Source organism: Neodiprion lecontei, chromosome 3 (genome assembly GCF_021901455.1).
Source record: "Neodiprion lecontei isolate iyNeoLeco1 chromosome 3, iyNeoLeco1.1, whole genome shotgun sequence".
NCBI lineage: Eukaryota > Metazoa > Arthropoda > Insecta > Hymenoptera > Diprionidae > Neodiprion > Neodiprion lecontei.
The window spans coordinates 3542687-3569871 of record NC_060262.1 but is presented as its reverse complement, the minus strand read 5'-3'; the positions used below and the strand labels follow the sequence as shown (position 1 = coordinate 3569871).

Sequence of the window (27185 nt, the reverse complement as noted above, 5' to 3'; positions counted from 1 at the left end):
ATATAACTACCGGTCGATGTTACCTGATTGATATTACATAAGTCTATTACGCGGGTAGGAGGAGGAGGTATCGAGTCTCGAGCTTTCTTGAGTCGGTTCGATGATATTAGTCAACCCATTTGCTTTTTTGTACACTACATTGTACAATCTTGATTTTTGTTTTTCACGATTTTCTCGAAATATACAACATATTAAATAATTGTCTAGCGAACGAAATACGAGTAAAATTTTCTTGCCGATATCCGTTTTGTAGAATTATTCTCGGACGACGGGAAAAACGCTAATTTCGAAGAAAAAAAAAAAAAAACTTAATTTCCGAAACATGTCCAAAACATATCAAAATCATTAGAAAAGTGTTTCTTTACTCGAATAAAGGAATTTTGAGTTATTGTTTTTATTTTAAAGTGAACGGGTTAATCACGTTTCACCGATGCAAGAATTTGACTCGTACCTCGATTGAGAATTTTGATAAAATTATGGAAAGTTTTGAAAAATCGCACGATTGTTGTGTTTTAATTGTAGTTTAATATTCGTAAACAATTTTTGTCTGAAAATTAACATTTCGAGGTTCGTCTATTCAATCTATCGTTTGAATCTGTAAATCCGATTTTCAAAAATATCTCGTTGGATTTTCAAGCTGTGCAAAAATTTGCAAGGGAATCGGAAAGGAAATTGATTTTGAATGTCAATTTTCGAAACCGTATAGAGGCACGACACAAAAGTAATTTACAAAACCCCCGAAAAGCGTCGATTGCTTTTCACACGTTGATAAATTTGATCGACTCGTATTACTCATTCTCTTTTCATCTGCAAATGGGAGTTCATTGCCGATGTTGTAGAAACAAGAGCCAAAACATCCCATCGACGAAACGAATCTCGATTAACATGGAAATCCCGAGTGCTTGATTCTCGATTGGAAATAAAATCGCAAAAGTAGGTTGACGGGTCTCTGTAAAACACGTACGCAAGTACACATGTGTGCTTATGGTGTACAGAGGGTGAAAGGTGTTCGCAGAAGGGCGAACAAACGAAGTCCAGAATGAGGGTAAGAACGGGGAAAATTGGATTTCTGTTTGACGGGTTTCGGGCCTGAGGGGAAAAGTCGAGGATAAATTTTTATTTATCGAATTTCAACGAGTCGAGACTTCAGAATCGACTAATGCCAATTTTGCCCCGCCTTGATCGTGGAATTCAGCCCCGAGGTAGGTGTGGAAAAATATTAGGTTTCAAAACCCGGAGACCGGATCATTCGCTTTTGATTTTTAATTGAAAGTTATAAAAAAATACTTGCCAACTCATTAGCTCACTGCCGTTCGTGCAGTCGTTGGTAATTTTTAGAACCCACTTGCAAAAATGCTTGATGTAAATTTCCGCCGATTCTTTTACGACAGTTATCGAGCCAGCAGCTTGTCTCTGACGATAAATTTCTCCGATGAAATATAAAGTGGCAACGAATCAATGCCGCATCACTCGTGTCTCACAGTTTTGTGTCAAGAACTTGTCCTATATTATGTATATGCATGTATATCCTTGCGACCAAGTCCTCGGCTAACCTCTTCAAATATCCCGATATATAGTCTATAACCTTTGAGACAAAAGCTCGTTTTTTTCCTTCCGCAAGCGAGAAGATACGTTTTAAAATACATATTTCCAATCGATGATGCATTTTATTCTCATCCCGCGGTATTTTTGGAAACTATTTTTATACCAAAATTTTATTATTCTTCTTTATTCACAACTAGATGGGTATATAACGTATTTCATGAATGCTCAAATCAGAAATAACGATTGTAGGAATGACAGAAGGTTTAAATATTTTTCTCTTTACCGTTGAAGGATAATTATTGGTTGGTTATTGAATTATATAGAAAAAAGAAACAATTTTGATATTAAAGTTAAGATAATCATTCGATAGCGTCGAATCAAATCATTGATCAGTTATTCATAAGTTGTGTGAAAGTATTTTATAAACAATTCTACAGAAGGCTCAGAATCTTCCAAATTGATGAACAGTTTGTTTGAAATTTTTTATTTACTTATTCTCTCTTACAACGCAAACTAAATTTTCATAATACACAACGATTTTTCAAATTCTAGTTGCACGTTTTTGAAAATAAAATGTGTTTTCGGTCGCATATATACGTAAACTTTTCACGATCTATCGAGCAGAATTTTTGATTTTTCTTTACGAATTTAATCTCCATATTAGATACCGGTGTGAAATTTGTCTGAATTATGATATTTGTTTCTAAAAATATGTTTTGTATTTACACACAAAACAGTTTACAAAACACATTTGTTTTGTTCCCGAATCAAATATAATTCATTATGATTTCGGTTCCTTTCATTGAAGTTCGTTCGTATAATACCGCGTACACAAATACATTTATATTATATGACACCGAATATCCGCAGTTCTGCAGCAGTAATGCGAACGAAAAGCGTAATACGCGAGCATGAAGGAAAGCTGTTTTCGGGTAGCTTTGAAACGGGGCGTTTCCTTTATTTCGTGTCATTTCACCCATCCCTTATCCTATTTTCCTAATCCACGACAAAAGATCGCAACGCTACAAAGCTGTTACATTACGTTGATTCATTTAATACTCGTCCATGTCAAGGCTCGAGTTGACGCAAAGTAACGCACAACGTAACATAACGAGAGGCGCGTATAACGCCCACAGAATCGGCGTGAAGCATGGCGGAGTACACTTGGCCGTAATAATTCCATCGCTGCTGATTTTATCGACGAATCGGTTGGGTTGGCAATACAGATTCAGCCCGCAGCGCCACCGCCGGCCGGCCTCGAAACAGCTTCAATCATCACTGACGTAACGTAACCCGTGATCGTAGAATCTAACCTAAAAGTACAGAATTCGGTTTGATCTTTGTGAACATGGCGCACGATCCATGATCGTGAATCCTAATCGAAAAATACAGAATACGGTTTAATCTTTGTAGACATAACATAATTTATGACTGTAGAAACTAACCTAAAATTCAAAATTCGGTTGAATATTTGAAGACATTACACAACCTCTATGATCGTTGAATTGTTTATTATTGGGTAAATTATTGTGTTTTGTCTACAAAGGTTGAGCCGGATTTTGTATTTTTAGATTAGATTCGACGGTAATGGGTTGTTATGTTTGCAAAGATTGAATAGAATTTTGTATCTATGGGCTAGATTCGATGGTTATAGGTTATCTTGATTTGGCAAAGATTTTATATTAATGGTTAAAATACAAAAATGCAAAAATGCAAAATTCGACGGTCATAGGTTACATTATTTTTACAAAGATTTTGTGTTTTTAGGTCAAATATAAAAATACGAAAGTACAAGATTCGACGGTTATAAGTTACGTTATATTTGCAAATATTTGGTGTGTTTCAGGTAAGCTACAAAATTACAAAAATACAAAATTCGAGGGTCCTAGGTTACGTTATGTTTACAAATATTAATCTTATCGTTTCGCAGCCGACCGGCGGTGGCGCTGCGGGCTGATTCCGCATTGCCAACTTAACCGACTCGTTGACAAAATTAATTAATTTTCTCAGAATCACTGGGGTCAAGTGTACGTTTGACGAAGGTTCCGCGGAGGCTGCACAGCCGAGATAAGTAGTTTTAAATATAACCTCCGGTTATGAGGATGCAGTGCAAACTTGTGTCAAACCTCTTTCAGACCGCGGAGCTTAGGCTCTACGTATAATGTATAACAAAGCAAGAAACCTCGCCGACATCTGCGTGGCTGACACGGTTTTGATTCCTGCACCCTCCACCCTTAACCCTAAGGTAACGCGTAATTACACACAACCGGCGGACCCGATGCGTATAACAGGGTGTAATAATTAATTACCTGAAGATTCCGTACCTTCGAAACCTGACGTCTTGTATGATATCGGCTTCGCTAATTTGCGCAACATCCCTCAGCATTTTCACCCTGTTATTTTTCATCTTGCGCACCGATTCGTAGGAAATTTTCAACCCCCACGATCAGCTGTCATTTGTCTCTTGTATTACGTTAATTAAATACGTAGCAGATGTACAGTCCGATCAAAGAGTTGTAGTAACTGAAATCTCACGTACTTAACGAAGGTTTCGGATAGGTATTTCTTATTTTTTTTTTCTGTGAAGAGATAAATTACATGAACAATAAAAAAAAAACCGTATCGTTCGCACGGTTTTAATGAACTAGGTATCGTTTTTATTCAAAATGAATTCTTTATACATGGAATTGTTGATGAAAAATACGTTATTAGTGAAATTGTTGTAAGTGATGAATGGTGAATCATTGCCTTGACAAAATATATTTCACCGTAATACGATATCGGATTTTGTAGATTTGTAGAAAATTTATTTACGAACAAAATGAGGCCTGTAAGTTAATTAAAATTAAAGAGATTCGTTTCTACAGCTCGTATTCTCGTTTCGTATTTTCTAGAAAAAATTTTGGACCATTGGCGTTTCGAAATACTTTATTCGGAAAATTAACACTTAGAACAGTATGAGAAAAATTGAAGGAAAAAGACGTGATGGAGAAATTCAGCAAGCTTGATTAATGTTAAAATAACGTTTCAATAATTTTCGCAATAACGTTTGAAGTGTTCTTTCCTGCCGCCTCGCGATCTGTAAAATAGTTAATTATCACGGTTCGTTGAAGATATTTTTAATACATTAGGTCAGCATTCGGCACGATGTGATGAATATTCAATACTTAATATGCGTAGGCAATGAATATAATAACGCGTAGTAATAATTTAGAGAATAACGATAATGGTTTGTTAAACTTTGATAATTATTATGGATCAGTACAACCTGCAGGGTATTATTATTCAGTTTAAAGATTTAAGAATATACAACAATATTCACAAATATTTAGTGACCCGAATTTTTGCAATAAATAATAGCGAATTCGCAAGCAATGAATGTAAATAACGTGAGTTGAAAAATCTCCATAGAAGCCAAATAAATTAAGTGAAACGTAATCTGCGGAATAGAAAAAAATGCTTTAATCTAACGACTAATTTTGAAGTTTGTAAATCCTCGAACTTGTGTCAATGTTTTCAGTCTCTTTCGCTTAAAGCTTTTGTTTGCAAATTTTGAACCAATTGTTACCTATCAAATTTAAAGCGATTGGAAACATTGAAATTGACCAGAAAAAAAAGATATAATTGAAATTATACTCAAACAGGTAAATTGAAGTATCGATTATTTTAAGATAAATCGTCTCTATTTTCGTGCGAAGTTTTATGCGTCTGATTAGCGTTTCGTAAAAATTCGGTGCTTTGGACGTCGAAGAATTCCGACGTGAAAGAAAACATCTGGATGCTGTAAATTGAAACTCATGCCTTTGCATTTTGGACGGTGAGAAAAATTTCGGTAGGCTATTCAGAGTTGGTTATATCTCTTTAATATTAAACCATGGGCAAGCTTTTCCGCTTGGAACTTTTTGACGCCGGAGCTTTTCATCCCTGGTACGATAATATATAAGCGATTCCTCGATTTTTATCAACGTTTTAAACTCCTCCGCGGGGTTTTGATTAAATAAAATTTAACGCAGCGCTTCTTGTTCCGAAAGATCTTTTGCTTTTAAACGGACTTTGTACTCCTAGTGAATATATATATATATATGTATGTATATATGAGAAATATTCAAGATGAAAAAAGAGGGATTCGGGGGGCAAAAAGTCGCCTCAGCGAGAATCGATTCTTGAAGGATACCATTCGCGTAGTCTCTTGTTATGAGGAAAGCTCTGAACGGCGCGGGGTGTTCGGGACGGATTTCCCACGAGATCTGAGGCCTCCACGCTTTTCGCGCATTACGCGAACGCGGCGAATTCCTAGGGGGTAAATAAAAATCAGAGAAAATTGAACCGGACGTTTCTCGTCTCTTAATGAAACTGTCGCAGAGAATATCATCCCAGGGTTGAGCTTCTGACAATTTGGCTCATCGTTGGGAAACTTACTTCGAAGGTAGATTGTTGCGTCTAATTACTGCGGATCGTCGAATTGTTTGAGGGAATATGAAAATTTGAAAATTGACAGACAAGAATTTAACTTCTTTCCGACGATTGAATGATCATTAATTATTTGAAAATCAATCAAAGGAAATGGGCGAACTCAAGATTATCGATAAAAGCTCAACGGTTAAACTAAGCTCGTTAAAATTACTTCTTTTATCGAGAAAAAAAAAAAAAAGAAAAAAAACAAATACTTCGACGGATCAATTGTATAGATATTTTTAATCCGCAATTACCTTATCAACCCAGAGATTATTCAGTTTCAGACGCTTTGATTATACTGTTAAATATTGCAATGGATTTTCCTGAAAACTAAGCTTCGGACGGATAATTATACAACCACAGAATGTTTCGGTTATCAAGCATCGATAAATTTCAATAGATTTATCATCAGCAATTGCTAGTGATTGTTGTAAGTTACAGATATTTTTTGTCGCATTATTTTTCGTAGGAATAAACGAAGCTTCGTAAGCTCTGAAATTCACGAGGATTCTTCAAATCAATTAACGCGTATCACAAGTGAAGAATTTTGAACATCGCCAAACTCGGATAACTGCAGTAATTTAAAAAGTTTTTTTTCACTCTTCGTCTGACGTGTAACACAGCTGGATATTGATTTTGGCTTCAGATGAGAATCTCAGCAATCCGATGGTTCACAAACAGCGTAACCAATATTTTTGTTTTCGTTGTTCCCTTTCATGTTGGTTTTTTTTTTTTTGGCATTGTCCTTATCCCTTTCGATCATTTTTCATCCCAGCTTGCAGCTGGGAAAACATCGAGGCTGGAACGTCAGTTGTTTGTTTATACCGATATTATTCAAATCGGAATATATATGTTTTGTTTCGGGGAGCTTACCGACTTTGACATTTCCATTATGTGTATAGATACGCCCCTGCAGCCATTTGTTTCTCTGATATTTATCGCTGGTATAAAAGCTCCTTGTAAAAATTAATATCAATGTGTATCGGGTACGTATGTCGATTAAAATAATCGTTCGGTTCTAAAATTTCTGATATAAATCACGTTTAGTAATCTGGAACAATTATTGACGATAAGATACGAAAAATAATGCAAATTTAATTGAAACGATGTTGTTTTGTTTCTTTTTTTTTTCAATGAGAAAATCAATTTGCTTACACAAAATTGAACTCGGAGAGTTTTCGGTTGGTAATAATTTTGAAACAATTATGGATTTTTTCAATATTTTTTCTTCTATTATCAAATACGCATACTGTTTGTATTAAATTCTCTGCAAAATCCACCTCAGATCAATTTTTTTACTCAAATATGAATTACCAAAACAATAAAAGGTTTTCAATCATATTATACGTGAAAATTGAATTTCAGACCACTTACAGAGAATTTATATACGAAAAAACAAACCTTTATTCGTTAAAACTGAACTAAACAGTGTGATCGAAATAACCGAATAACAATTTGAGCATCTTGAGGTTATATAAATGAAACTGAACCTTCCCTTTTTAATATCCATTATTGACATGTTTTCTACGTTAAGAGGAGATTTTTGGTCACCAAATGCGAGTCAACCAGCTTCAACCTAACTTCTCAAATCCTACACACGTATTTTTTATTTATGGTTTCAGTGATTTTTTCACCAGACTGCAAGAGCGATTCGTTAAATTAAACTATGTTTTACTTTCTGTTGTTGTTAACATTACGTGCCAATGGATCGTGTGCCATTTACCTGCGTGCAGAGCGGACGAACCAAGGTCACTGATCTTCGTGATAATCCATCGATCGATGTTTCTTAAATTAACTCCTCAAGAAGGGTATAAAACGTAAGCGCTGAGTTCCGAAATTAAATAGCTTGCGTAAATATATCCACTCTGAGCCGGGAATTAAAGGGATCGTTTAATTTATCCTGGGTTTTCGGAATACTAACAAGGACACGCTGTTATCTTGGTAAACGGAAATAAACCGACTTCCGTAGCGGTGATTTTTTACGCACGTTTACAGATTTCTAATATTTTAATATAATCCGTAATATTTTACGGATTATGAACGTACTTGCTTCAAATGTGGCCTTCAACGTTATCACAACAATTGATTTCTGAAAAAAACTAAGGTGAATTGTTAAGTTGATATTTTGAAAAGCTGGAGGTCGGCTTTTCGACTTTGCATTTAATCGATGAAAAGGAATAAAAATACTCTCGACATCGATCGATGCTGCTTAATTTAACTTCTGAACGAGGGTAGATAAGCGATGGAATTTCGAAACAGAATCGCTCGCGTAAATATATTGACTCTGTGCGCTAGTTAAGGGGGGAGGACTTAAAACTCATCCTGAATATTCAGATTTTCGTACATTAACCGTATATCATCTTGGCAAACAAATTGGCCAACATTAAATTGTTGTTTACGGTCGTGGTTAACGTTTTACTTTCATTAACAGCTTATTCAGAGCGTAATTTACGTTTTCGTATCCAATTTTCATTTTTTGACGGTCACAGTCTCTCGTGCAGATTTTGAATTCACCGTGAAAATATACTCTGGCATCGATTAGTGCTTCTTGATCCAATTTCTCAAAGCGATTGGATAAGCCATGAGTTCCAAAATGTGTCAGGGAATCAAGGAGAGGGTTGCGTTTCTACCTAAGTATTCAGAATTTCGACTACTCGTATATCCACCGTTGTTTTGGAAAAGTAATGATCGCCATCGGTATCCTGAGATGTTTAATTTTTATCAAAATTTTCACGAGTGAAGAGCAATCTTTTTTTCTTCAGGATAATTGTGTTTTAGAAACGCATTGCTTGAAATTGAAGTCAATGCGTTTCAACTGCTAGGCTTTTTTACACTTCGTACTGTACCGGTAAAAACATCGAACACCAATCGGACATTCGTGTCCGGTGAATTACAATAAGGGCTCTAACAAACTGACTCTAATGGATGTTCCCAAAGGTATTGAAAACGATGAAAGCTAGTCCGTAACCCAAGGTCAAACCGTGAAAAACTTCACAAAGCTTGAGTGTCGGGTTGTTTCGTGACCCCTATCGTTGAACGGTTAAAGTGGAGCTGAATATAAATTCACGTGGTACATGAGAAATGAAAACGTGACGACAATCGCGGGGTTTTATCAACCGGGAAAAAATAAATCGAATGCATGGAAACGGAATCGAGGAAAATCAATACTTGATACAATGATCCAGGGGTGGTAAATTTTACGAGCGTGGTCCCAGCTTCAATAAAAAGACCATCATTCAGGGTCAAATATAAAAGACAAACTAATAAAGAAACCCAGTTCTCAGTCATTAGGATGGCGAGGGGTTGATACTAAATTGGGAAGTTGGCAGTTTGTGCTTTTTACGGTATAACAATATACAGCGTTTAATTTACACCCTCAACTTCGACCACTTGACAAAACTCATGTAAAATTAATCAACACCGCTGTTGTATATCATATTGTTCGGATTATACACACACGCCATATTTTTATTCAAATTCAAAAAAAAAAGGCGTAAAACGTCCTTTACAATATGAAAACGAGAAGAGTAAAATGGTAAAATTTCTTGTCAGGAAAGTTCTAAAACAGCGCGTCTGTCGGGCAGAAGTTCAAAACTGCAAGCAGACGGAACTTCGTCCCTTTCAAAGAGTTTTAAAAGTAGTAAAAAGGATGCCAGAACTCACATTAGCGCGATAACGGAAGAGCCGTAACTATTTGAACACCGTGGAACGGTGGCTGCGAGACTTTCGAAAGGACAAAACTGTACCAACCGAGAACGAGTCGAAGTCTTCACGTCCAAGCGACAAAGTTGACTTTACCGACATTGTTCCTATTTATAGTTTTGCCGTATACCTCATCATAGCCGGTAAAGCCTTGGCGACGAACTCCACGACCATCACCAAACGGTTCTTCTCTTTTTCATCGATAAGCCTCTTCCGTGCAAGCTCTAAGGACACCAGGTATAGTTTACCAAACTTTATCCCCCATTTATACTCACCGTTTTCGGCATTGAGCTCGGTGGCGGTTCTGTACGAAGGACGTCGGGAATCACTGGCGTCGCTGGGATGGAGCAAAAGCTGATGAGAGGCCCTTGAGTGGTGACGCGAGGTGGAAACTCGGTGGAGATGAACACTGTTCAGGACAGTGTTGCTCGAAGCTCGGCTGAGGGCCTTCCTCTGCCTTATCGCCTCCTTGTATATCTTGCAATACATGACGATCATCACTACACCCGGAATCCAGAATGATACCGAGGAACTGATCACCGCGTAAGCTCGGTTCACCACGAATCCGCACACCTGATTTACCCAAACGTTTTCACCTTTATACTTTAATATTTGTTATAATTTTTATCTATTGGTTCAAGGTTTACCCGGGACAAATCGCCATCGGAAGGAGGAAAACTGAATCGGAAACTCCAATATCGTAACACGCGAGGTCATTTGCTTGCGAGGTCTGACGGTGCTGACGGAGGGAAGTGAAATAATTCTGGTTAACAAGATAGGATCTCTAACGTAAATGCGTCGAATCGTGTTTCCTCTCGACCCACGATTTTAATTAATTTAACCTCGAGAGAAACGTTATCCTGCATAAAACAAAAGGTGTAATCGAGGCGTTAGGAGATACGCAATTTAAGAACAAATAAACCAGTCGCTAAAGGCCCCTTTGGGGATTGCTATCAACTCACTCCTTCGACTCTTTGATAAATGGCATATTTCTATTTGGCTTATACGGGTAACCCCGAAGTCGTGGGTGTTGCTCGACCCTTATTCGCTGCGCAATAACGTCACCGGTGAAATCATAACGTGAGATAATGAAATGGAATTGTTCGGAAATTGGATTCGGCTTGGTGAGAAAAGCAAGCGGCGGTTATCAGGTTACCTAATTTTCAGCAAGCAATACAAGATTGAATTGTTCGAAGCTTATCGGATCTCGTGGTTCCCTGATTGAAGCAAAAATATATCTGGGACTTTTATCTTCTCATTCGGAGTCTTGATCCTCAACTGAAATGAGCACGCCGTTTTATGAAGCGACCGGAGTGAATTGAGCCAGTGGATATACTTACGAAAGTTCATCGCCAACCGGAAAGAACAGAGAATCTTTAAAAGTGATTATCGATAAGGAGTTTACCACTTGTGGGTCAGAGTCTTGAGTTGAAATCAGGGTGACGATCCACGAGTCAAGACTCTTGGAATGTTGGAGTATTAAGATGGGTGCGGTTAGAATGAGAAGGAAAGAAAGTAACAGCAAATCATGTTGTTTAATTATTAGTTCAAGATTAACACTATGGTGAAATATTACACAGGTCAGAGACACTAAATTATAAAAATATGAAGCGATTTTGTAGAAAGAGACTTTCAGACGCAGAATTCACGTTTGACTGTGAATGGATCTGTTGTAAGAAAAGCTGTGATTTTCGTCCAGAAGAAAAATGTTCCAGAACCTCAAAGTATAGATTCATCATTGAGCCAGACTTTGAGCTTTGTCCGAACTGTTTGGTTGATTAGAACTTCACCTAGACGTGCTTTCGACTTTTTGAAGTCAGACTGACGTTCGGATCTGCTTTAAAAAAAGGTATGAGTACGATTGTCAAGTACAGTAAAATAAGCAGGTCGATTTCGGTCGTGTGACCGAGCAGACGCAAGGACGAAAAGAGGTGGGAGAAAGTGTCGCTAAGTGGTTGTGGAAGCAGGCAGGGTCGGAAGAATCGATAGTCGCGTACCTCCGGATGGCTCGTGAGAAAGTCCAGATGATCCTGGGTGGTGTACCATCCAAGGAATATGGGTATGAAGCTGATGAGGGCGGGAAGAAGCCAGGCGCTTCCAAGCATCAGAGTTACGGTGGCCCGCCGCATTATTATGGGGTATTCAAGGGGTCGTACGATGGCGTAATACCTATCCACGCTTATGCAGCAGAGGTGGAGGATGGAAGCGCTCGAAAAGTAGACGTCGAGGGAGCTCCAGACGTCGCACATGAACCTGCCGAACACCCAACGCCCCGAAAGCTCGACCGAGGCGTTGAAGGTCATGGCGCACATGGCTACGAGGAGGTCGGCGGCCGCCAAGCTCACCACGTAGCAGTTGGTCGGTACCCGGAGTTTCCGGTGCCTTCGTACACTGGCTATCACGAGAGCGTTGCCCAGAACCGCGGTAGTCATTATGCTCACCATGATCACGCCCTTAATCACCGTGAATGGGACGTTCAAGTGCACTTGATGACTCGACACGCTGGCTACGTCCGCCTCTGTTGCCGATGGCGTCGAACTCGTCGGTACCACACCTGTGTTCACCAAGTCGAATCCAAACTCGTTCAGGCTTTCTATGTCCAGGCTACTTGACAATCTGTTTCTTTCCAGGTCTGGACACTTGCTCGCCAATTCCATTCCTCGCCTGATATTCATCAACTGTACATCTCAGTATCCCTCGAAGGCGGAGCGCCACCTTTTACAGTCCAAGATACTGCTCTGAGTGTTTTTTTTTTTTTGCTTCAATTACCGTTGCACTTTTTCAAGAACATGGAAAGGAACTGAATCAATGAACGTTGGAAGTCGTATTATTGAATTGATCATTAACTACTTGCAAATTGATGGTGTGGTACACGTTATTCAAATAGTACGTGAAAGAAATTTGATCTCGTGCTTTTCCAATGTCTGCACTCTAGCTTTCGACTGGTATTATACGAAACGTAGCCAAAACATCAACAAAACATTGTTTGACGGACGTAAGGCAACAAATACAGTAGCCAGAAAAAGAAAAGATATATATATATATATAACACAGATGGATATATTATTTTCATGTCTGAAAGACGTTACATGTACCCGAAGCGATAACAGAGAGTAAATTACCGGACACTGTACAAGCCAGGTACACTGAACCGCTTATAACATACAATCGTCGATTACATTAAGCCGCACTGTTTGTCTCAACGTAACGCCAACAACTGCCAGATCGGAAGTCGGAGTGCGTGTTTTAGTATTTGCAAATTTCCGGGTGCGCTTGCAGTGCGCTACTTCTCTCTCTCTCTCTCTCTGTTCATCTATAATACAACGCGTTTGTTTAATGGTTATTTCTAGAGTTGATGAAGAGCGTTCAGCAGCAGTAGTTAATTTTCGTTGAGGCATCTGCGGTTAGTGTTTGCTTCCGTGCCCGCTGAGATAAATTGCGTCGATTTCAGAGCTCTCAATTTGGATTATTTAGTGTATCCAAACAAGGATGAGTTTTCTTTTTTTATTTTAGTTATTTTACGCGATAGATCAACTCCGAGACGATCACGCTCTCTGCACTTTATGTCACAAGTATTAAATAGCGCAGTTCTCTTACAGCGGTCGTATTTTGGAGTATTAATAAGATTTCGTATACGCTTGCCAAGATTTTGGACACTTCAATAACACGTCTGACGACACTCGAGCGAAAAATCGCCCTCGACTTGTCGAAAATTATGACAGTGTCAAAAGCTACGAATAATCGCGAAATTCTTAGTCCGTAAAACGAAACAGATTCTTATCGATAACAGTATACATACTTTTTATTTTCCTTTTTTATTTCGAGAGGAATTTAAATTGACGAGGCAAGGAAAATAGTACGCGGAGATGAATTCATATGTAATTTATTCGCTTCTCAAACGTCCTCGTTCGAATATGTTTAGAGATACGCAGTGATCACTGAAATTTCTCTTAGCTTTCACGTCTTTCGAGAGATTTTGAAAAAAAAATTTCACATCAGAACTTTTATTTTTTCGTGAAAAAAACATTGTTTAATCGAAAATACGTGACGTTAAATTTGGAAACAACAGTGCAAACTGTTTGCTCATTTTCACTCTATCATCTTCACGCTCGAAGCTTTCGTACTTCGAATTACGATTGATGCAATTTTGAATGCTCGGTGCTTATACTCAAGGTACAAGTCCGCTTCTCCGACAACATTATTGTCAAGCGAGAGAATTGAAAGGGGGATTTTAAAAGCTCTGATAAAAGTAATCAACGAAAGTGTGAGTGAAATATTTTTCGTCGGAAGTTAATCTCATTTCTCCAATATCCGTCAAGAAACAACAATTTTTATCGTCATCATTATTTTTGTTTATCATTACTGTTATCACGTAAAGACGTAACATTTTTTATCCCAAAGTCAATTTGAATTTTTCAAACGAATAATATTGACGCTGAATGAACGTAAACGTATAAGTTTAAACACCGCGTTTTGCGACATCATGTAATCATCATCGTACGTACAAAGCACGGTAAAACCACAAAAATAATTAAATTTCATATTAACACAAATGAGAGGAAGGTTAGCGTTGGGATAATTTCATCCTCCTCGTTTATCACCGTGTCTCATTCGTACGCGTGTACGCTTGTGCTATATCTGGTTACATGCGACATACGTGTATACGTATGCATTGTACAACAAGACCGAATCACAATTGACGTGGGTTTTGTTTAACGTTCCGTTCCGTTGGGTAAAACTTTGACGTTGAGAAAAGAGACACCAGTATATGTACGCGACGTCCTCGAACGACGCCGGCAGACTGAGCGTCGCGACGCACAACGGCGCCGCGCGTTGTTGTCGACGGAGGAAAAATTCGATTCGAAACTAAACTGCCCGACGACGCATCGAGTATGGCTGACATGACCGCAAGCTCCCCCCTCTTCGACCCCCCCCCCCCCCAAGAGACAATTGCTTCTGATGTAGGTACATCGCTTTTGCACAATTGGGAAAAACCTTGACGTTTGAAAATGCTAAGGGTGCAGCCGCCACCTCGTTATATTCAACGGGTGAAACTTCCATCCCCTCTTTTCTCCCACAATGCTTCGATTTTATCCACCTATACGTATTACGCGCGTAGCGACAAAAGCTCAACCTTGACAATTGAACCCTCTGAAAAGTTTTCACTACCGGTTATTTGTCACGCGAACAGCTATTTGTAATGACATTTCACTGTTTAAGCATAAAATTTTTTTTGTTTTTTTTTATGCTTCTTTCTCTCGGGTATTTTTTTTTTTTTTTAAATAATTTTTCCATCTTTCCGACAGTCTACTATTGTTATATGTATATAATGCAGAATCGCGGGAGATTATTTCACAATTGGATGTCGTTATAAAAGACCACTGGTTACAATTTACAAAATTTAGCTACAGGACGACGAATATTTTTTTAATTTGTAATGATTATATTTACTGTACGAATGCGAATTGACGGTATATTATATTTGAACAAACAATCAACTTCGGCACTTTAGTCAATTTAACTTGGATCATTCGGCTGTCTTTAGATTAAAAAAGTGGAATATCAAATGTATTCGCAACCAACGTAGTTTTTTTTAGCACTAAGTGTAAGACTGTAAAGATCCTTCTATTCAAATTCAAAAATCTTCTACCGGTAAATTGTAAAACAAACTAACCTTACAGTTCAAATATTATATTCGTTGATCAAGATCGAAAAACTATTTTTATAACCATACATTTTGCGATACGAGATTTGTAAATTACTTGCTTGACATTTTTACTTTTTTTTCTCTTTTTACGATCTAGAGAATGTAGCGGTAATTTGACCAGCAACTCGAGCGAAATTTACTATAGGAATCTACTAATTGGCAAGCTTCATATACGATACATGACGCGTAATTCCTTCGTCATCTCACCCACTCAATATTGCCCCATTCAACTCAACTCATATTTATCTATCAATTTTCGCATTTAACACGGTTCTCGGCTTTAAAGCTTTTAAGCGTACCACGAAGGCTTCTTTTGATCGATCCACGAGCCACTTGAGATAGAACGTCGCTTCAGTGCGATGATTTTATTATTTATTCATTCGTCTCGTTGTGTTTTATTTATTTATTTTGTTTTCACGCTTTCTCCATTGCTTCAGCTATGCGTCACGTCGGGTCAAAAGGATGAAACTTACTACGTTGCAAAAAGAATCGTAAATTGAGCTTGTAAGGTACGTTGTGAAATGCGCGGAGCGTCACGTGACATTGAATTATACTCGTAGATGGCAATTATTTGCAACGTCATACTGTGTAAAAACACACCAAGAAACGAAACTTGCCTATTCAATGAAACACTTTATTACTGAGGTTCGAAAAAAAATACATTTTTGATTTGGTCAGGTGTTTTGACGTGTCAAAAAATGGTTCGACGATGTATTCATTTTTGACCTTTGTTTTTCATTTAACTTTAGATTTTTCTTTGAATAATTTTCTAAAAAAATGTGAAATAGATGCGTAATTCGAAAATTGGGTCGCGAGGTTTAATAACACGCGAAATATGTGATTACATCTACTGAAACCGGTGAAAACCTTATCGAAGTTTATCATTGCACGGTTATATTGCCTGCTGCCAGCAATTCGGGGTATAATGAGGCACAGGAAGGAAAAATATTAATCAAAATACCTCCGAAATACCGATTACAGGTCGCTGAACTTTGCGCATACTTAAGCCTTTGGTGTTCGTCGTTCGTCGGTACAGGTTGCGAAAAAAATATTGATTCCTGACATTTTTCAAATTTCTCACCGAAGCTCGTCGAGAAAACTTACGGTAATTCAACGAAGGAATTGATTGATTATTTTCTGTTTCGGCATACCGTAATGCTGAAAATGAATATCATCCCACTATCAATTAAACCGTCGAAAATTTTCGAACCGATATTGAATCTGTCGTCTTTGACGCGAATATGAAACCTAATGTAAGCCAATCGTAAAATACGTTCTTTTTTAACCCAAGAAACGAATAACTTATCCAATTTATTCACGGATCTCGTATTTTTGAAATATTTCGACGACTGATTTTGCATAATTTTCGTTCGGAGCACGTACGTGAAGAAGTTCGTGTGAAAGATCTTGTGAAAGCAACAGTCGGCAGGTCGGAGCGGTGTGGAATTTAAATAAAGTTTTCTGCAAAAATTTTCCGTCTTTCTTTGCTTTCTATTTATTCGATTATACTTTTGACATTCGATTGGAAAATCCTTGAAATATTTTCGATACACTTACTTAGCGAATTTCATTTCCTCTCACGTTTCGCGTTAAATTTACCGGCAAACCCACGACTTTTTTATATTTATTACCATCGATACCACTTCCCCCGATTGTTATGTAATATAAGTACCTATATTACGTAACTTTACGAACCAGACTGAATGTCAAATGCAATCAGCGGTATTTCGCTCCAATATTTTCTACAACCTGACGGGAATTACGTTTTGCGTCGCTACCCGTAACGTAGAGAAACATTAAAGAAGCGCCGAGAAATTCTTCATTAAGAAGATTAAACACGTACGGGTGTAAAGTGACGGGGCGAAGTGTAAACGATTGTGACGAAAAGCTTGGAAATAGTTATTCATCCGGGCGGGAAGAAAATTCATTTCCGAATAAAATTGGAAAACATTTTGTAAAAACAAAAAAAGAAGAAAAAAAAAAAAAAACTGCATCTGAAACAAAGAACAAGGTTCTCTTCTCACTTCGAAGCACAACGTATGTTTTCAAAATTTTCAAACGGGTTACGAGCTTCCGGTTAAACTTCTTTCTAAATCTTATCAACTGAATTTAATCATTTCTTGGTGAAAAAAAAAAAAAAAAAAAACAATAATAATTCAAATTTACTGCCAAACGAATGGTGATAAAAATCGGTGTGGACGAAAATGTAAGTCCTAGGACACTAAATTTTAGAACGGAATTTGTAAGGTTTGTATAAAATTGCGTAATTTCTAACGTAATCCAAAATCGAAATCCGATACTTTGAGCGGTGTTGCTCCGTAATTTCTGCTACCTACACTCGGCAATTAAGGGCTTGTCTCTCTTTGCCTACGCCTAGCCTGTTGCTTCGAACCAAACCCGCATCTCGACCCTCCTTCACCCACAGCCACGAAGAAGCGCTCGCCCTTCTAGCATCCTTGAGTTATTTGCGGTTTTTGCATCGCAGTTTGCACAAACGACAAGTTCAAAGGACTAGTGACGAATTTTCGCTAAGGCTTCAAAGATGACGTAGCTGCGATGTAATTTCTTTAATAAGCAAGAAATCGAACTCGGTCACTTTTGTGATCATTCTAAGATCGCTCAGTCCGTGGAACCGAAATTGAAACGGATCACAAAACGTGGCAGGGCCGTAATATCGAATTATATAGTGACGCAAATATCTGTTTAATAGAATTACAAAATTTTGAAAAAAAAATTTACAATACAGAGTCGAAGTATCGAGAAGTCAAAATAAAGAAAATCGAAATGTAGAATCGATGAGATTTTCATGATTCTGTAAACGTTTTGTTTTGTTATGTCCTTATTCACTGTGTCAATTTCGTATTTTGGATTTTTTCTAACTTTTCCATTTTTGGACATTGTATATTTTAAAATTCCATGAGGTAGATCTTCACTTTTTTGAAAATTCGACATTTGAACTCTTCTATATTCTAATCTTGCTACATTTGCACCCTCCCTCGTTAAAACAGTTAATCTTTCGTTCACTTTAGCTGACTTGTTTGTCGAAAATTTTCAAAGCAGCGTTTTATACGCTTCACGAAGCCTTAATAAATGAATTGTTCCATGAAAGTAAGTTATTACAAAATTTAAAGTCACGCGTTGACGTTATTAAAATTACTTGAAGTACTTTCAAACGTGCGGATAGATTTCGAAAACTTGTTTATTTCTTTTTTTATTCTCTGAGGCGGTATTCAACTTTTATAACACTCTCGGAAATTTTCTAATACTCTGATCCGAAAGGAAGTTTTCGTTTTCTCACATGAAGCTCAATTTCCGAAGATTATACCCGATCGTGAATCCTGATCTTTAATGAAAACTGTGCGTCGAAACTCGCGCCGAAAAATCTGTAGAATAACCAATTTTGCAGATTAATAGGGTTTAAATAAAAATTGTTATCTTCTGACATCGACAAGTTCGATACGTGAATTTCTTACTACCAATTAGCAACGACCGCTGAGACGTTTTCAAGTTCGTCCTTTCTTCTTAGAACTCTCCGACGACTGTTGGAGAAGTTCTCGCAAAGTCCCTCGGCGAGGGTTCGAACTTTGGTAAAAAAAAAAAAATAAAAAATTTCTCTCCGTGTTCTCTCGAATCTCACCCCGATGTACCATCTCGAGTCTTATCTGGTCTTTATCAAATTATTCCAGTGGTACAAGTTTGTTGAGCTGGCAGCTTTCGACTATATAACCGTCTAGTCAACTATTGAGAGATAATATCGCAGCTGGTTATGGCAAGGTTGTGTAACCCCCGCCAGGATTACTAAACAGTCGGTTAATTAATTGATAGAAGTTATAATTAAATCCTCAGAGATTAGAGACTCGGGGTTAGCAGTCAGTGTTCCTAATTCCTCCTACAAACGCACAGCGAATGTATTGCGTGATGACAAACACCGGATAATAAAACACCTCCTGACTCTCCGTAACTTCCCGCTTTGGCTGTACGACGCTCGTTAACTTTCCTACCGAGACCCGGGTCAAGTTACCCGTCGCAGTCTGCCGTTGCACCAAAGTCTCTACTACTTTCGATTCGAAATTCGCCAAATTTCATTGAGCTTAATTGCCCATCGACGATTTATTCAAATCCTTATGTACTTTTCATCAACAGACTGCGCCACGTTAACACGAATACGGTGTAAGTTAAGTAGCTTTGAGTCATTGCTAATTAATACGTAAGTCTCCCTTCCAGACTCCCGCAGGAGCGAGCTGTTTTACTCTCGGTTCAAATCCAGCCGGTGATTGGCTGTAATGCAGTTAACCAGGCTCGAAAATTTACACCTCAACCTAGTCAGACGCGATTTTAGTTGACGTTTTGTTCTCGAGGTTTCTAATTCTCGAGGAGCAGAATCCACGCGGAACGTGAAAGGTCCCACTTTGGAAGACCATTTTTGTCTTCGTCGGAAATGTTTTTTTTTTCTTTTTTGACCAAACTTCGTCACACAGTAACATGTTATTTAGACTTTTCAGAGTCAGAACGACTCTAGCTTAGATTATGACGACTTGGGTTAGAATGAATTTATCTTAGGTTAAAACCACTTGGGTTACGATGATTCTGACTTCGGTGAGATCGTGTTGGGCTGGAATGATTTTAACTTAAGCTAGAACGGCTTAGGTTAGAACGATTCTAACTCGGATTATGACGACTTGGATTAGCATGATTCTGACTTGGGTTAGAACGATTCTAACTCGGGTTATGACGACTTAGATTAGAATGATTCTGACACAGGCTGGAACATCTTGGGTCAGAGTTATTTTAAGTCAGGTCAGAATATCTTAGGTTCGAATATTTCTAATCAAGGTTAGTACGACTTAGGTCAGAAAGATTCCAACCCAGTTTATGACAACTTTGTTTAGAATGATTCTGATTTAGGTTGGAATCACTTAGGTCAGAATGATTCTTGGTTACGTTAGGTTAATCACACGTCAGGTATCACATTGATTTCTGAATACAGAAGAATGGAAATTTGCTTATTCCAGTAAAATGCCTGAAACATAAATTTCCGCAGATCGAGACCGGTAAGTTATAGTTTCAAAATGTCTCGCGTCTACTTTTTTACAAACTTTTGAACGCGGTATTTTCCTTTTTTTCTGACTCCTGACTCAGCCATGGTTATCATCGACACCGCATTCTGAAATCAGATGATGATTGCCTCAACGATCACTTCATCTCTTAATCGAAACGTTGTTCTCTCCTTTTCCGACTCGCTGAACGACAGTCTGCACTGAGAAAAATTTCATTTGCCACGGTAACTATAAAAATTCAGTAAAACAGGTATCGTTAAAAAAAAACTGTTTGAATATCGTTGGAATTACGAAAAACGAAGTACGCCTAACCATTTTGCCCTACTGTCGATCCTTTTTTGCTAATTGCAACGCAAAATCAGTTTCTGAGGTTTACTCTACTTTTTTAGTTAAACAAGGCTTTAACGTCGATTTATTCTTGCACAAGCGTTAAATTTATGGTAAAAAATGAAAATAGTCAAGGACTGAGCGGTAACCGGAACTAAAAATTTCTCTCAGTCGGCGCTTATCGGCTTACGCATGTTTTAGTCGAGACAACGATGAGCTTACGGCAAAGCCAATGTCCATTATCACCGACGAATAACGAGCTAATCATACAGAAGTCGTATTTGTGCGACTGGAATTCGACTATTCAATGCAGCTGCCTCAGGCCCTCGTCTAAGCTCAAGCTCTGGCTGCTTAGTGTTTGGAGCAATTAACTGAACTGTGAATCGATCTCAGGGCGAGACGTATTTGTCTTGGTCGTCTAGCCCTCCGTGTACGCCAGCTTTTAAGGTCACCGAGGTGCTGTTTATGATTCGATGTAATCCGCGCAAGCAATTATTACGAATGATCAACCGCTCTCCGCAATTCGGTATCACAAATTGCAAATTGCGAATTGCAATTCGGTCGGGCTTTGTCGTTGGCTCGCCCGCTTTTTGCCAACGTATTTCAATAGAAAATTTGAACTAGCAAACGCGCTCTGCTCCCGTGATTATGTTATGAATTCTTTGCACGCGCACAATATTACCAATTGGATATGATTCGGGGTTGAAAAGAGTTTTTACGCTGTTACGAGTTGTTGGAAGAACAAATACGACACAGAAAAAAAGTTTACAAATTCACAACAATTGTCGCAACCATGTGATTTATTATGCACGATATTAAATTACGTTCAAACGTGCTTCGATGCTTGCTTACATATTTTCAGTCAGTAAAATTTTCACGAATTTAACCAGCAATGAAATTGAAACTCTATTTTATTCGTGAAAATGATTTGATTCTGAACCGTTTTTTTTTTTTTTTTTTTTTTCACCTCTTTGAAATTGCTGTTCGGTGTTTTCTGTATTAGAAATTAACCGCTCGTAAAATTACTTCTAAAAATGTACCTATTGGATTTTCAAGCGTTCCCTGACCGAGTTAAATGTCACCGCGCGGTACGTCGTAGAAAATTCTTGAGGAACGTTGAGAAGAAACAAGATAAATGAAGGAAAAAGAAAAGGAAAAAAAAACTAGTAGTACGAGAAAAAGGCGCGAAACAAAATTACGGTAAGAAAGAAGAAAGGACAACTCGAGACTTTTCCTAAATTCAACAAAATTGAGTCAATCCAAAAGTTTATCCGAAACTTACTTCTTACTTCTGCAGTTTCGGTCTTGTAAGAAGGGTGACAGGCTGATAGTGAGTCTGAAGTATGAGTCTTATCAAAAATTTGGGCTAGAGTGCATTCGAAGGACAGTGTTTTATGATCATCCAAGTTAAGCTTGTCTAATTTTTTACTTTCAAACCAACAAAAATCTAGACTCTTTTTTATACTCACCGCTTAAGAAATAACGGAAATAAATAATGAAAAAATTTGTTCTATTATGTAAGGGTTTAAAAAAATAAATAAATCATTTATCCATCAGTCGCTTGGATCCGTCTTTCTCCTTTTTCATCTTGCAGAATTTAATATATTTTTTGACTGTGGTACGAAAACATTGTAAATTTCTCTCTTTGGAAGATTATCGCGCAATTTTTTTAAACTCTTTTCATGGATCGGGATTTTTTTCTCATACACACTGAGCACCGCGGATGTTGATGTTTCTCTGTACATCGAAATTGGAAAGCATGAGACCGTCCAAGATCTCCAAACGCAAGTGAAACAGTTTTAAAGTTCTGGCAGACTTACTTTCCTCAAGTCACTTTGTCACAACAAATGAACGGCGAGACGGAATCAAAAAAAAAAAAAAAAATGGCGAGGGTGGAGAACGTCGAGTATATTTACACTGAGCGAGCGTGAAAAAATGCATATTTTCCAAGATTCCTATCTTTATTTTTTTATGCTTCCCTTCTTTGTTTTCACATTGTTTTTTTTTTTTTTCTATCCCGCCCACACAATTTTTTTTCACACCTCGGTTTTGAATGGGTTCGTTTTTTTTCTGCGGGGGAAAAAATTGCCTCCGCTATTTGATCGAAAGCAAGGGATGAGAGGTCGGCTTTGCTTCAAGAGAGGCACAAAAGGAAGTATAACATATATACATATATATATATATATATGTGTGTATGTATGTATGTATATTCATATATAGAGGCATAGACGCAGTATGAAAAAAATCGTGGAAAAAATCTAAAATAAAAATAGAAAAAACGACACAGAAAAAACTGAATCGACATCCTTCTTCTATTTCTTCCTCTTCATCTTCTTGTAAAACAAATATCAGACCACACGGTATTCGATACGCAATTTCCGTTTCCCTCTTCCTAAATAACATTTGAATTCACCGAGCAGCTTGAAAAGTATACAGAGAGTTTCCTGTTAAATGAACCAAAGGTTTCAGGGCACCCGCACGATATTTTTTTGTGCTATGTGCTTTTCTTCTTTTCTCGATGTTTGCGGCTTGGAATTGGACTAAAAAATTTGTTGACCCTGGAATCGAGTCTCCGATTTAATGAAGAGAAAGAACAAAGATACTTTGGTCCTTGGTATACAGTCTTGAGGAAAGTTTGATGGAATAAAAAATTGAAATGATGAAATGAATAAATTCATGGTGATTACACGAAAGTTGAACAGTTGTGACCAAAGTCAATGTGGACAAATTCCATTCGCGAGCATTATTCGGATGTTTTTCATCGAATTCTGATATTTCGGTCATAGTTTTTTTCAAAATTTTTTATTACCAAGTCTCGTTAAATATGGTCCATTTAAAAGAAATGGTTTTCCATATATTTTTGCTTATAGCGTATGGACAAAACGAGTTTAAAATTGCCATTTTGTTCGCTTTTAAAAAACATTTCATGTGAGCTGAAAAAGAAAAAAAAAAAAAAACAACAATAACGAAGTCCTAACGATAATTTTGTATAAACTTATCGAGATATAATGTTCCGTTAATCATTCCCTCATACAATCGTCATCCCTCTCACTCTTAAATATAATGACGGAATTACAAATTCGGACAAAAGCTACAGAAAACACTGGTACAATATCCTCGCAGTCTAGACAAGAAAATCAAAATAATAAATCCGATACTTTATGGAAGTTACAAAAACTGTTTGTTTCATGTCTTTCAGGCATATCTAAAGAAGTATGATATCGTCCAATCTTCTGAAGTCACAGTCAAGATCAAATTAGACAAGAGCACGAAAAATTGAACGTATCAAAAAAAAAAAATCATAAAAAAATAACGTATCAAAGACGAAATACCTGTTGACCTCGGGCCAATCAATTAGTGATACGTAACCCAAGTTATTATACACGAGTGTTTTTGTTACGAGGGGAATAAATGATTTTCAGATTTCGACGATACCGCGTCGAGTCTCAAAGATCTCAAATTATTACGAAACCTTGACAAAATTCCTCTCAAGTCTGCAGTATTACCTACATGAGATTTCATTATCTCTGGGGTCTAATAGAATTTCACAGTTTATGTTTTCCAGTAAGCTCCACTAGATTTTACAGCAATGAAATGGACTTGAATAGATTTCAGACGACCATAAGTAGGATTCAACGTTATATTTAATATGGAATTTTCACACGATTCGACAGAGAATCCAGAAAATTACGCACGATTTCTTGGCATTTTATATCCACATACTATATATTATAATTGATCAAATTTCGTGGAACGCCGTCGTATTTTATGCATTTAAAAAACCGTTGCGATACTTCATGGAAATAATTTTTTGAACAATTTTCTACTACTTACATACCATGGACCGAAATTTTGTCTACGGTTTAACGGATCTCATGATATGGTGTTTAATAATATAATTGAACAATTGAATCGTATGAGACTTTATAACCTACGTATTTATAAAATCGAGCTTTGCATAAATTTCATGATAAGAACAATAATCTGATTCTGATGTGAAATTCGATCAGATATTACAGGATTTTGCGAAGAGATCAAACAGAGATAATTTAAAAGCAGTCAAAGGACGAAATAAGATTTCATATAAATTTACGTGTCTCAAAATAGCTGCTTGAAATTATTGATTAATCCAAGTTTTTGAATCCCTGGTCTGCAGTATTCTAAATCAGTTAAAATCAGTTTCAGAGACCGCTCCAATAACGATTTGTAACAAGTAAATTATAAATTACATTTATATTTTGTAATTTGGGTGAACGCAATTTTTATTCTGTATTTAGATCGAAACAAGACAGATGTAATTTGCATTTGTACCAATCGTTAATTTTGGTTGAATTACAATTATTGGAGTAGTTCGTTTTTTCATTCGGATGAAAAGAAACTTTTTAATTGTATTAAATATCTTGATTCGATCTAATCACAATTTCCCAACACAGTCAATCGCTGCATTTGATTTAAAATTTCTGGTAAACGCTCATCTGGAAAAATGTACGGATGTGATTTGTGTTACAACTTTATTTCCAGTAACAAACAACATTACCGTCGCAATTTACAAATTGTAATTTGATTTTTTTGTAGAACGAATTGATTATCAAATTTCTCACAGCTGTAAATGCAAACGCGTTATAACTGACGTTTTCTTGAAACGTTGAAAAAAACTGAAGTTGTTTTCGAAATTCCGAAGAAATCTGACAATTCCTGCGAAATTAGTTCTCTAGCTAAGCATCGAATGACAATTCGGAGACTCGAGGCGCAAGCTTTCCGCGCTTGCAGCATGGACCTTAGCTTTAAGAAGCCTGTCCTTGTTTGCGATCCCCTCGGCGTGCGGGAATATCGATTTTTAGCTGATGAACTTGACACATTGGACATTGCAGTGTGGGGCAAGGCAAGGCGAGGTGGATGTAAGCTCGAGTCGCGGGAGCTTTTCCTGCATGCAGAAAATATGGATCGCCAGAAAAAGGGCCGCTAGTCTCTCAGGCCTGATTATGTACCACCGAATAGGTATAACAACTCCGCCTTGATTATTTATCGATAATTCCCGCCTCTGCCGATGGATTATTCGCGATCCTCTCCGTCGGATGTATTGATGAGAAAATTATACCGATGTCATATCCGACGATCAGCTACGCAAAGCCACGATTGAACCGCAAGAATTGAATCTATGCGTAGGAAAAAATTTTACGAACGTATTAAGCAGAGGAACCAAAAATAGTTGGGTTATATTTTTACTTTTCGCGATTTAACGGAAGTTGATAAAAAAAAAAAAAAGAAAAAACGGTGGGTTCAAAATCACAGTAATATCGCGTCACCCATGCTAAGGTGTATATATATTTAATGAAATCGGTTGCTTGTGACGACGTGAATTGCTTTTTTTTTTATTCTCGAGGAAACAGAGAAAATACAAAAAAGCACAAACAATGGTTTTTTTCCAATCACGAAGACACGATTTTAGTATTTCGAGATGTTGAATGAATTTCAGCACACTCAGCTCAATGACGAATCAATGATGATTAAAACACTCGCTGAGGAAGCTCAGAATATTGTAAGAAGCACTTTGAAACACTGGGTAAATTGATCAGCCAATTTTACAAAGTGACTGAAAAACCCGTCTTCGCAGTCTAAGAGGCTCTGCGGCAAATCCTCTTGATACGTTGGACTTTCGGACTTTCATCGAGATTTCGCTCTCGCGTCTGATTTATTAGCTCGAAATTTGCCGCATTTCGTGAAAAGCTCAAAACTTTCGAAGGGCTTTCCATCGCGCATGAAATTAGAAAATATCGGTCAAGTTTCGTTGACGATATTCAATTTTCAAAGAGGAAGTAAAAATTTTGTGGTAAGCTCTACTGCGCTTTTTTCAAATAATTTTTTATTAGAAATATCGGCAAGCGCGAAAACAAAAATTTCCGGAGTCCGAAGGGTGAAAATTTTGATACGACCGCAGCTTGACTTTGTTGATAAAAGGATGTGGAAAAAAGGAAGGAAAAAGAAGTTTTCCCTGGTTCATCAAATTCGCGAGAGAAAATAAGTTTGGCTCGGAGATAAGAAAGTTTTCGGGAGGGTTTCAGAATTGGAGCTATTCTTGAAAACCCCTGTAACTTATCGCTGGATCAGTGAAAACTTCCTCCGGCCTTTTGCTATGTCGGTCTTTCTTTAGTCAAGAGTAGCTAATTCATGTCAGGAGAAATTTCACCTCGACTCATCAGCACAGATGTTTTACTGCGGTGAAGAAAATAGAATTTTTCACTAGAAGTTCGCACGAATACAGAATAAAAAAATGAAATATTACTAAAAAAAAAAATAATAAACATACAAAAAAAAAAAGATCAGGAGTCATCGTGATCGTAATAATGTATTTTCTTAAAATATTTTCCACTTTCCATAACCTTGCAACAAAT

The 27185-nt window shown here is 37.4% G+C and overlaps 1 protein-coding gene across 4 annotated transcripts in view; it reads right to left on the bottom strand.

The window, feature by feature from the left end:
* Positions 1-27185, bottom strand: part of LOC107227251 (octopamine receptor beta-3R) — an 87791-nt gene that overhangs the window by 20538 nt on the left and 40068 nt on the right. Inside the window, exons 1-2 of one of the 4 annotated variants that reach the window (XM_015668345.2) lie at positions 11700-14533; positions 9978-10275 (exon numbers count right to left, since the gene is read on the bottom strand). The exons of the other annotated variants lie outside the window; for them this stretch is intronic. Of the exons in view, the coding sequence (XP_015523831.2) occupies positions 9978-10275; positions 11700-12377 (976 nt within the window). The 5' untranslated portion in view covers positions 12378-14533. Of the gene's footprint in view, positions 1-9977; positions 10276-11699; positions 14534-27185 lie in introns of those variants that run through there. 4 annotated transcript variants of the gene reach the window in all.